At 43.9% G+C, this 12,518-nt stretch overlaps 1 protein-coding gene across 2 annotated transcripts in view; it reads right to left on the minus strand.

Moving 5' to 3' along the window:
* B4GALT5 (beta-1,4-galactosyltransferase 5) overlaps positions 1–12,518 on the minus strand; it is a 75,077-nt gene that overhangs the window by 32,601 nt on the left and 29,958 nt on the right. The window contains exon 1 of one of the 2 annotated variants that reach the window (XM_069547032.1): positions 8,423–8,474. The exons of the other annotated variant lie outside the window; for it this stretch is intronic. Coding sequence (XP_069403133.1) covers positions 8,423–8,465 — 43 coding nt within the window. The 5' untranslated portion in view covers positions 8,466–8,474. Of the gene's footprint in view, positions 1–8,422; positions 8,475–12,518 lie in introns of those variants that run through there. 2 annotated transcript variants of the gene reach the window in all.

Consider the following 12,518-nt stretch of genomic DNA (forward strand, 5'->3'; position numbering starts at 1 on the left):
TGAAAAGTGAAAGTGACATCGCTCAGTCATGTCAGACTCTTCGAGACCTCATGGACTGCAGGCTACCAGGCTCCTGTATCCATGGGATTTTCCAGGCAAGAGTACTGGAGTGGGTTGCCATTGCCTTCTCCAGTACCAAACCATTATTCTACTTTCGCCAAATGATTTATTATCATCCTAAAACTTCTGGGGCTTCCAGTCATAACTTGACTGAGCAAGTTCTCTCCATCAAGCCCACGACCCCAAAGTATTTTCCCGCACACAGCCCTTCGGTCCCCTTCCTGATCCTCTTTTGGAAAGGAGATTATCCTCCATGTCCCATGGGGATAATATATGATAATCATATTATTTTTAGCCTAGAAGATTGTAGCAGACTAATAGGGTTATCTACTCTTTGGGAATTTAAGTGTTTCCAGAAGGCAACGTTCTAGCTGAAATGAGCACCCTGGTTGTCAAATACAGGGAATCAGAGCCATGGTTTCTATAAAGGTCAAAAATTACCAAAGAAAGCACCTGGAAATGCCTTGACTCGGAGGCATAAACATTCAGCAGAATAAGGTCTTTCCTTAACACCCTGTGGGTATGACACCCTTCCTCCAGACCAGATGGTCTGTCTTTAGCAAACGTCAAACTGTAGTGCTAGAAAGGGGTCTTCTGAGCACTCATTTTCTGTCATCTGTAATCACGGCTGTGTCTTTCGCTTGTGAGCAGACGTTAACTCTTCTTTCTCCAGCTAAGTGATGCTCATGTGCTACAGCAGTGCAAGGCCCACCAAGTCCACAGACACAGGAGGGCCAACCCACTCTGTGAGGGAATGCTATCGAGTGTAAACTGCGGTCAAAACTCGTAAGACGACCCTGGAACATTACACACGCTTCCCACACATCACTTGAAGGCTAAGGGCAAAAATGCACGTTTACAATGGGGAGAGCAGATGGGCATTCTTGACCAAGAGATCAAACTGGGCATTGCTAACATTAAAACAAGGTAACATTACCTTCAAGAGTATTCCTGCCAAAAACTTTTAACCTACAGCTAATCAAGAGTTCAGATCTTCCGGTTTATAAAATATACAAAGGATTAAGGAACACATCAAATGGACACCAGGCAATTCCAGATTGTAGGATATTCTACGAAACAATTGACCTAGACTCTTCAAAAAAGTACTGGAGGTTGAGGAGGGGACTGAGACGAAAAAGACATAATCAAATATGAAAATACGTGACCAGGGGGAGGGCAGCTATAAATAACACTTTCAGCGCCACTGGGGCAGTTTGGATAGGGGTTAGACACTAGAAGATATTATGAAAGTACTGTTAATTGTGTTAGTTGCAGTGACAGTAGTGTGGCTATACAGGAGAATATCCTTATTTTTTAAAGAGATCTCTGCTGAGGTATTTAAATATCTTGATGTCTATTTACAGTTTAATTTTACATGGTTCAGAGGAAAAAGAAAAGAAAGTGAAGTCGCTCAGTCGTGTCCGACTCTTTGCGACCCCATGGACTGTAGCCTACCAGGCTCCCCTGTCCATAGGGTTTTCCAGGCAATAGTACTGGAGTGGATTGCCATTTCCTTCTCCAGCGGATCTTCCCGACCCAGGGATGAAACCCAGGTCTCCCGCATTGCAGACAGACGCTTTACTGTCTGAGCCACTAGGGAAGTCCAATTCTTTTTCAGAGGAGAAAGAAAGCCAGAGTTAAATAAAAGCAAAGTGGTAAAAACTGTAGACTCTAGATGGAAGGTCATGTGTTCACTGTGTTATTCTTTTAACTTTCCTGCATGCTTGAATTTTTTCATAATAAAAATTTGGGGGCAAAGTCTGATTTTGGATGTACCTAAAATGCCAACTAAATAACTGCACTAAAAATTCTCTAAACGTGTCATAAATTATAATACAGGGATAAACACCTTGGTAATGGTCACATACAAACTTAAGAGCATTCAGTGGCTATTCTATGCCCCTCACTCCCCAATTCTTTGTTTTTGGAACCCAAAATTGCACTTATTCTTTATCTCAGGAGGACTGAAGAGAAATTATACATAAATCTTTCTGTTGCTCCCTCTTAATCTCTGAATGGCTTTCCACAGCCTTCACGGTCAAGTTCTAAATTCCTTATGCTTAGATGACTCAGTGTTCATAAAACCTGCCCCCTGCAATTTCAGATCTTGCCACGCCCTAATTCCAGCCACAGGGGACATCAGCAGTCCTCCAGGATCTCAGACAGGGCTGCTTCCACTGCCTGGACCTTCACTGAAAAAAAGCATGTGTTTGGGGTGAATAGGGAGGGGAGGAGAAACGACTCCAGGGAAGACCCAAACCCAGCTGTGCCTCCCTCTCCCTTCAATCATTCCTGAGGGTGCCTTGTTTGTGGCTCTCTTCAGTTACATTTGTAGGTTCACCAAATGAAAAATGACTAATTTCTGAGATTGGACTTATTCTCTAGGCCAATCCCTAGGTCTGCACACCCCACAGTCAAAAAACTTCAGTTTTCTCCAAAGACCTTAAGACACTGACTCTCTGCTGTGAGAGTTGGATCATAAAGAAGGCTGAGCGCCAAAGAATTGATGCTTTCGAATTGTAGTGCCAGAGAAGGTTCTTGGGAGTCCCTTGGACTGCATGGAGATCAAACCAGTCCATCCTAAAGGAAATCAAACCTGAATATTCACTGGAAGGACTGATGTTGAAGCTGAAGCTGCAATACTCTGGCCACCTGATGCAAAGAGCCGTCTCATTGGAAAAGACTCTGATACTGGCAAAGATTGAAGGCAAAAGGAGAAGGGGGCGTCAGAGGGTGAGATGGTTAGATAGCATCACCGACTCTGTGGACATGAATCTGAGCAAACTCCGGGAGGTAGTGGAGGACAGAGGAGTCTGGCGTGCTACAGTCTCTGGGGTTGCAAAGGGTCAGACACGACTTAGCGACTGACAGACAACAACAGCTCTGCTGGCAACCATATAGGACTGAAATGTCACGAAAATTAAATTAAATTAAATTGTCCTCTGTAATAGATTTAGCACTGTAAGTATTAACAAGACTGCCAGAGGGAGTAAGTTTATCAAGGGATAGGAATCCTAGCAGAGGCCAATTACCATTTCCCACCACGCCCAACTAAGCAGGCTCTCCAGGCCTTCAGAGATGCTTATGACCCTGTGGATTTGGTAGTAGGTGCCTCTGACCAAAAACTATTCCAGCGAATGCACTAGGGGTTCAGCGTACCGGGAGGAAAACCCGAACCGAGAGAGAACTAACTGAGCAAACTCAGCACTGCCTGTGTTTTGGTTTTTTGTCTTTTGCTGTCTGACAATCCAAAGCCTAACGTGTACACTTGGTTTTCTGTCTCTCTCCTCACCTTGGTTTTCCCTTCTCACAGTTATTTTTAAAATCAGCAAATGCCCAACATTTGTAAACCATCAGTGGCCATCTGTGCTTTTCACAATTAGATCCCTGTTAAAGGGAGCAAACTTTTCAGCTCCAGACTTGACTTCAGCAATCGGGCAAATCATTAAAGGGGTGAGCGAGTGACTTCATCTTAAGAGTAGGGTTGCTGTACTCTGAGGCCACCCTGAAACAAACCTAGTTCTTGAACTCAATAGTAGGCCCTGGATCTTTTGGCTGAAGTTTTGTTACTGCTTCGCCTCCCCCTACCCTGACTCTAGCTCTCCAGACAAAGTCTGGCACTTTCTGGATCCCTGCTCATAAAATGAGTCAAGTCTACAGATGGGGTCACTGGCAAATTTTTAAGGGATTAAAATATTATCAGGTAAGAAGTGGGTTAAAAAAACAACAACACTATTCTAGTAGAGCAATGAATTACATAAGAATAAAAGAAAATCTCACCCAAAATAAAAAAAAAAAATCAAGGAGTTCCAACTGTCACCTTCTACCCATATAACCTCTCTAAGTGGATCCACAGAAGAGTTTCTGAAAGTGTCTTGTGCTAATTTGTGGTTAGAGCACAACATGAGAAAATGATGCTCACAGCAGGATACTAACGCTAAATAATTTTGAGATTATGCCTGGCTTTTCGTTAAACAATTTATGCTGGGAGTGGTAATAAAAGCAGAGATGAAGTTAAGCTATTGACTGGAGATTGTACCAACTTTATCACCTTTGCCCGCCATCAAAAAAGAAAAAAAGAGAGAGGATGAATGAGTCCCTTCAAGACCCAGTGTTGACTGTACCTACTAACTGATCTCCTCCTCTAAGAAACCCCGCTGCTCTCCTGAGCACACCGTTTGCCCTCGGCAGCTGCGCCGAGGCTGTGACGTCGGTGAAGGCCCTCTGTACTAGTGCTAGGGCTGCCACATGTAAAACTAGTAGGAAGCCGGCTGGAGGGAAGGCAGGTGCAAGGGACACAAGGCTGTGACCAGCCTGTCCTGGCCCCATCTCAAAGGAAGGAGAGACAAAAAAGCCAAGTAACAATAGTCTTCACCCTTTAAAGCAATCACGATGGCATTCATTCTCTAAGATGACTAGCACCTGCTGCTTTCTGGTAAGTAAGGAGGGAAAGTCATCCAGGAAAGCAGAGAATTGTAATACTTCCATGTTTCTCTACAACACAAAGGTGTCATCGCTCTAATTCTGGGGCTGGGCCCTTCTAAGAGCAGCCTACGCGGTGTGTGTATGCCTTTTTTTTTTTTTTTAAAGATGCTACAGTTTTGATGACGTCTTTCTTCCCAGGGGCATTTACGCAATCTTTTCAGAGGCACGTTGAAGAGTAACAACCAGAAAACGCTACAACTTTCTGGAGTCAGTCGGGGAGCGTGGGCTAGAAAGAGAACCACAGGCTTCAAAGATGACCACAACCACACCACCTATCGTGCGAAGATGATCCACACTCAGCTCCAGCACAAGTTCGTCCTGGGTATAAGAACTCTTCGAGTAGTCTCCCTCCCCAAAGTCTGGCCCTGAGGTCACACGGTAGCCCCTCCTGGTAAAAGGTTCTCAAGGTCCTTCCACCCTTCCCCACCCCCCAGCACCGCAACTCCACTCTTCCCCAAAGCAATGTTTCCGATAACACAAATCTTCAATCCACCAGGAACTTCAACACTAACTAAAGTGCACTCTCATTTCTACATTTTTTTAAATCCCATTTCACACCGTTTAGACCGTAAACACACAAATCTCTAATCCTAAATGCTAGGTGCAAACCCTTGGTGATTATGTAGAAGTCAAGCTTTTTAAATTTTACTTGATCCTTGTCTGATTTCTGAAGTGGAACTGTCTACTGAGGGAAAGAGTTGAAACTGCTGGGTTTTTTTTTTTATTATGCAGCCTTTTATCATTTATTAAGCACAAAAAATAAAATATAACCAGAACACGACACAAAATAAGTCACACTCTCCAAAATTACATACGGATTTGATGACAGGTGAAATATCTTTTAAAACAAATGTGAACACGTGCTCTAAAGACAGTTTCCACCCTAGGACTCAGAATAAACAAATTTTATTTCTTGAGAGCCAAAAACGGCACAGTAGAGAATCAGACGGCCCTGGAAGAGAGCCTAGCTCTTACCCCTGCCCAGATGCCAATCAGATACAGCCGAGGGCTCCTGGGCTAAATTAGAAGATGAAGGTCAACTTGGTTACTAATTTCCCAGAGACAGCCCAGGGGAAGCAAGAGAGAAAAGCAGAACCTGGAACTCAGACAGGAAGGAAGGCATGTCACAGCATTAATTAGAGCCCAGGACAGGTGGATTATAATTTGGCTGAAAAAGAGTTTAGGCCCTCTCTGAGTTTCTTCGCCTACTGTTCAAAGGAGGCACATGTGTTCCCAGTGTAGCCATCAGCTAGACGCCAGTGGGGCGTCCTTAATGGACGCACTCTTTGGTACCGGCGGGCATGCCTCTGAAGGGCAAGACTAATAATCAGCTGGCCACAAGGTCCTGAAAAATGCCTCCCAACGTAAGGCTGCTAAAACACACAATCGCTGAGCCCTGGAAGCCATCCAGGAGCTCCCCAGGTCTTTGGAAGGGTGAAGTGACACAGACGCAACAGGGTAAGAAGGACATGCTCCTCCCAAATTCCTCCTCACACAAGCCTTGATCAAGAAGAAACTGAAGAGATCAGAGGGCTTCATTTCATTCTGATCAAGTAAGTATTATTATTTCCATTTTATAGAAAAGCAACCTGGGAGTCCATCACTGCTCTGACCGGGCTTAAAAGTTCCCATTCATCATGCTACTAAGATGGTGGAGACCCTTGGCCTCCATATATTCTTCAACACACACTGTTACTGCTGTTACTGCCAACAGGGGTAAAAATGAAAAGTTCTTGGGTTCCTGGAGCCCCAAGCAAAGTCCCCCCCAACCTGCCAGACACAATAATTTCATCCTTTGCCCACTTGATAAAAGAAGAAAAAAAAATTTTTTTTAACCTAGGGCCAAGACCCAAAGCCAACTACGATTCAAAAGGAAAGAACAATGGATACTTTGATCATCCTTTTCACCTCTCATCATAGCTGATTGTTTTCATACTGCTGGGATGAATTATGGGAAATGACCTGAAAGAGCCACTAAACTGGGACTGCGTCTTGAAAAAGACCTCGTCTCCAATTTTGTTCTTCAATTTTTTTTTTTTAATAATCTGTTCTTAAGGCTTTTCTGGAATTGCCAGTTCTGAAGTCAAGGTGAACATTCATTTTCATTCTATCCTTCATTGTTCTCTTCTATCGGTCGTTCTCTGCCGCTGCAGGCAGGAACATCACCGAGCCTTACCAGTGAGACCTGCTGCTGCTGCTAAGTCACTTCAGTCGTGTCCGACTTTGTACGACCCTACAGACGGCAATCCACCAGGCTCCCCTGTCCCTGGGATTCTCCAGGCAAGAACACAGGACTGGGTTGCCATTTCCTTCTCCAATGCATGAAAGTGAAAAGTGAAAGTGAAGTCGCTCAGTCATGTCTGGCTCTTAGCAACCCCATGGACTGCAGCCTACCAGGCTCCTCTGCCCATGGGATTTTCCAGGCAAGAGCACTGGAGTGGGGTGCCATTGCCTTCTCCGAGTGAGACCTAATGCTCATTAAACAAGTATCACCTTGTTCACGTGTCGGCTGAGCTCGCAGTGGACTTAACCCCTAGGCCCAAAGGACAGCCAGATTCTTCCTCAACGCACACAGTGTCATAAACACTGCTGCCATCAAGCCAACAGTGAAGAGGCAACGTGGGAGACAGGGCAAGTAACACTGAAACTGCTTTGGCGGGAGGGGCAGGCTTACAGGACTTGCCCCCAAGCTCAGCAATTTGTCAGATGAGCCAGTTGCAGAATTCCACTCCCCCAAATACCTCTCCACCCTCTTCCAGAAGGAATCTTGACCATTTCCTTTACATTGCCACTTTTTCAGGTTTTCTATCTATTCCAAATGGGACAAGCTTATCCTGTGATTAAACATGCCATACAATATCAGAAAGCCCATCAAGTCACGCTGGCCAGAGAGTAAACCGCCCAGCTACGCACCATCGTCACTGTTCTTCCTCTAGCACAGATAAAGAGGGCCGCACAGGCTGCAAGCCCCTCACCAACTCCCCAAGTTCCCCACACAGGGACCCTGGGTGATAAGGATGGGTTTTCGAGACTGCTGTGTAGCTAAGAACTCCTCTTAGAAATAAGACTCAGTACAAGAAGTCTGTATTAATTATTCCAAGAAGTTTCAAAAAGTAATAACAGCACTGGCACGTGCTGTGACAGGATAAACCTGGAAAACACCGCAATAAGTCAGACAAAAGCACAAACATCGTTATGATTCTGCTTACATGCAGTACCTGGAATAGACAAACTCATAGGAACAGAGTGGAAATGTGATGACCGAGGGCCTGCACAAAGCGGGGCTGGGGAATTGCTTAAAGAGTGCAGTCTCTGGGATGATGAAAAGGTTCTGGATACGGACAGCGGTGGTGTCTGCACAATTCTGTGAAGGCACTGAATGCCGCTGGATTTTATACTTAAGGAGGTTACAACAGTAAATTTTAACTTTGCTTATATCACCACAATTTTTTAAAAGCCGTATGTAAAAAACCAGAATTATAACAATTAAATTATAGGTGATAAATAATAAACAGAACCAAAAGGGCAGAAGCTTTCTCTAAAACTCATTTAAGGTAACCAATGAAGGACTTTCCCTACTGTATACCACAGGGAAACATACTCAATATTATATAACAACCTATAAGCGAAAAGAATCTGAAAAAGTATACATACACACACACACATATATAACTGAATCACTGTGCTATACACCTGAAACCTACAAGATACTGTAAATCAACTACACCTCAATAAAAATATTTTTTTAAACAATATTAAAATAAAATCCATTTAAGAGCTGACAGAGTCAAAACTCCCAAAGTGTCAAAACAGTGCAGACAGAGCTAACTGCTGTTATCACGCTGCTTTGCTTATCCAGCCTCAGGACCTCACATACCACATGTAAGTTCAGCCCGGACCACTCCCTGAACACCGTCCATGTCTCCACCTGGATGTCCAAACTCAACTGGTCCAAAGCCAAAGCACGGCCTTTCCCGCCCACAAACCTGCTCCACTGTGGCCCTCCTCTCCTGGTTAATGGTAACTCTACCCTTTCACCCTCCTCACCCCTTCACAGGCAGGGGTGTCAAGGCAGGCAGCAGCATCCTTTTGAAACAGAAGTCAAATGATCTCACTCCTCTCTGTTCAAAACCCTCTAGTGAATTCTCATTTCACTGAGAGAAGTCAAACTCCGGACAATGGTCTCCAAGGCTCTAAACCAGGAGTCAGCAAATGTTGGGGGCCACTGCCTGTTTCTATAAACCAAGTATTACCGGCACATGGCCAGCTGGTTTCTCTACTGTCTGTGGCTGCTTCAGCGCTACAAGCTGCAAGGCAGAGCGGAGTGGCTGCCACAGGGGCCGCAAGGCCTAAAACGCGCACACCTGGCCCTTCACTGAGTCAGCCGGCCCATCCCGGCTCGCAAAGATCTGCATCTCATCCTCACCCTTCTGCCAGCATCTTTTCACTCTCTGCCTCACTCGCTCTGCACCAGCCACGGCGGCTTCCTTGCTGTTTCAAGGGTACCAGGCAAGCTGACCCCTTGAAGCCCTGCCCATGTGGCTCTCTGGTGGGGCTGCTCTGCGGCAGACAACCACATGGCTTACTCATCCAACTCAGGCAGGACCTGCCTGAACCAAACTTCATTTCAAATGGCAATCCTCCCCTGCCTCAAAAAACCCCCATATATCCACGCCTTCCCCCCACCAGTTATCTTTCTCCATATCACTAATCATCTAATATGACTCATGATTTTCTTTTTTTTGTCTGATTTGACCGGTACACATTAGAACATCAGCTCCATGAGGGCAGAGATTTTTTTTTTGGTTATGTTTTGCTCATTATCCCAATGTTTACAACAGCCTAGCATACCGTAGCAACCCAATAAAGATTTTGTTAAATATGGTTCAAAGAGTAGGTGTGGTACAGTTTGTTAGCCTATGGCCAAATTCAAGATTTCTGTTCTAATCGTTGGGGGTAAAAATCAAATAATTAACAAAAGAGATGGGGGGAAATTAGGATCCATACTTTAAAAGAATCTGAAACACAATATTGGCTTCTAACACATTTCAAATAGAGACAAATACTTCCAAAGCTAAATTTCTCAATTAAAATAATCAAAACACCAGCCTACAGTTTCAATTAAGTGATAAATACCATATGTGTGCACAATTCAAAACCTGTTTTAAGCTGTAAATCTCCAATTTATTCATGTCCTATTAAACAATTTTTAAACTTCAAAAATCAACATCTTATACATTTCTGATTATTCTATTCCATTAGCCCATTAACATTGCTTTTCATTATCACCCTTTTAGCTGAGATGACCAGAACTAGACGAAGAAAAATCCTGTTTTAAAGAAGATTAAAGAAATGATGTTTGCCCAAAACAAAAACCTAACAAAAAATCAACCAACCCTGTGCTAACGAAATTGGCAACTCTAGTTTTTAAAAGCAATATTTTAAAGAAGAAAAATGCATCCTGCAAGTAAAGTTAAAAATGTCAGAAAGATGGTAACTTTTTCCCCCCACTATTAAATATACCAAGGAAACCTGAAATCTGTAAGAACTCTAGGTTTTGAATTTATCAAGTAGCAAACCAGCCCTACAGGTTAGAGGGTTTAACGAACAGTTTTGCTATTTAACAACACTGGCATACGTGAAACGGAGAAGGCAATGGCACCCCACTCTAGTACTCTTGCCTGGAAAATCCTATGGACAGAGGAGCCTGGTAGGCTGCAGTCCATGGGGTCACTAAGAGTCGGACACGACTGAGCAACTTCACTTTCACTTTTCACTTTCATGCATTGGGGAAGGAAATGGCAACCCACTCCAGTGTTCTTGCCTGGAGAAACCCAGGGACGGGGGAGCCTGGTGGGCTGCCATCTATGGGGTCACACAGAGTCGGACATGACTGAAGTGACTTAGCAGCAGCAGCATACGTGGAATGACTTAGAAGTAAGTTTGTATACAACAGATAAAAATTGCCAACTAAGAATGATTAAGGAAAGCAGTTATCTTAGAAATAAATTGTTTTCATCTCACAAAAAGCTAAGGTTCAGATGAGAAGCTGCAAATTATCTACACACAGATGTATTGTCTGGCTGATCAGATGTCTTCTGGTTTTCCTTTCACTTTCAAAGGTGATTTCACTGCCAGACAGTTTAGTGGTTAAAAGTAACAATTTCGGAAGAGAACTACCTAGGGATAATTCCCAGTCAGCTAAATGACCTTGAGCAAAAAAAACCACGAAACTATTCTGTGCCTCAGTTTCTTCATCTATAAAATGATGATAACAATACTCCTATCTCATTTAGGATTAAATGAGTTAACATTTGTCACATACTAAGAATAAAGCCCAGAACATAATAAGCACTAGATTTATTTAAATATTTGCTATTACTATTATTCAATCCAGATTTCTAGATTCTCTTGAAATTTCCGTGCTGCGTAGCCTATTGGCTATCTCCCCTTTCAACAAAACACATCTTCTAAATTGACTCTAATCCTCACCAGGACCTGTCCAGTCCTTACCAGCATTTATACCCTCTCATCTACCTGAAAAAGGAAAATACGTTCTAAAATCAGAATTTCATTGTGCCCAGCCTCCAAGGAGTTGCTTTTATATTCATTAACTTTTTAATCTAACCACTCATCAATATTTAAGCTTCTACTACAAAGCAATGGGGATCCAAATACATTAAAATGGGACTAGATCTTAGCATTTAAGAGCCTGGCCTCCAGAATAAGACAACCTGGGCTTGAGTGCTGACTTTAATCAAGGACTTCCTTGGTGGTCCAGTGGTTAAGAATCTGCCTGCCAGTGCAAAGGACACAGGTTCGATCCCTGGTCCAGGAAGATCCCACATGCTGTGGGCAACTCAGCCCATGAGCCACAGGCACTGAAGCCGGAGAACCCTGGAGCCAGTGACCCCTGACAAGAGAAGTCTGCACACTGAAACAAGAGCCCGGAGCACTGCAGCGAAGACCCCGCACAGCCAAACATAAAATTAACCATTTTAAAAAAAAGGACCATGGTCAAGTTACCTAGACTCTCTGTACCTCAATTTCCTTGCCTGTAAAATGAAGGAAATAACACCTACCTCATCAGGTAAGGAAGAGGAGTAGCACCCACAAAGCTCAAAGAGCAGGACTGTGGGTATGGTTAGCACTCACACGCTAGCTTAAAATTTCTTTTAATTAAAAAAAAAATTGGTCCCTGAACTGTTGGAGGCCACATACAACACCAAGAACATGAGCGTGCAAATTAATGATGTGCTGCGCAATATTATCAGTGCTGTAACAGAAAGCAATCAAGGCTTCCGTGTAGACTTAAATGACACACTGAAGAGCCACTTGTTCAAATAACGCTATATCCCCTTTCTCTGTGAACAGAGAGGAAGCAAAGTGGGGTAGATCAGCGTTCCATTCAGCTAAGACCAATGGCTGAGTTTGGACCCCACTCGGCCGTGTGGTCTGCAGCTCAAGACTGAGCATCTCATAGGCCTGCTGAAGGATGGAAAGAATAAATCTCAGACTCCAAAGTTAGCGACTAGAACGGAGTGGGCCTTCCGTATGAGTCCCAATTGTTACTTTCGTAAGCCTTTTGTTTTAGGATAATCTTCCAGAAAAAAAAAACTGTGATGATATTTGTGAGTTTCCACTCGAGTATTCTTTTTATCCATATTGTTATTTCTGATTGTGAAGAGAGGTAAATAACTTCTAAGCTGCCTTTAAAACCCAGGGTAACAAAGAGGATGATCATTCTGGGAAAGTCAGCACTTAAGCGCACTGCAGCGGGTCAATAAACTGACTTAACGAGTTTGTTCCGATGTGTCTGTTCAGATGTGTCGTGGTTTAAAGGCTGACTTGAGAAAGAGGCTGCAGGGCGTGTCCAAGACCTCGCCACCCCTTCCCCACGTGACCACCTGCGCCAGGAGCGGCAGCAGGTGTGCACTTGCTCTCCCCTCCACCTGCACCACAAACCCCGCGGC

This window comes from Ovis canadensis, chromosome 13, assembly GCF_042477335.2.
Source record: "Ovis canadensis isolate MfBH-ARS-UI-01 breed Bighorn chromosome 13, ARS-UI_OviCan_v2, whole genome shotgun sequence".
NCBI classification, from domain to species: Eukaryota; Metazoa; Chordata; class Mammalia; order Artiodactyla; family Bovidae; genus Ovis; species Ovis canadensis.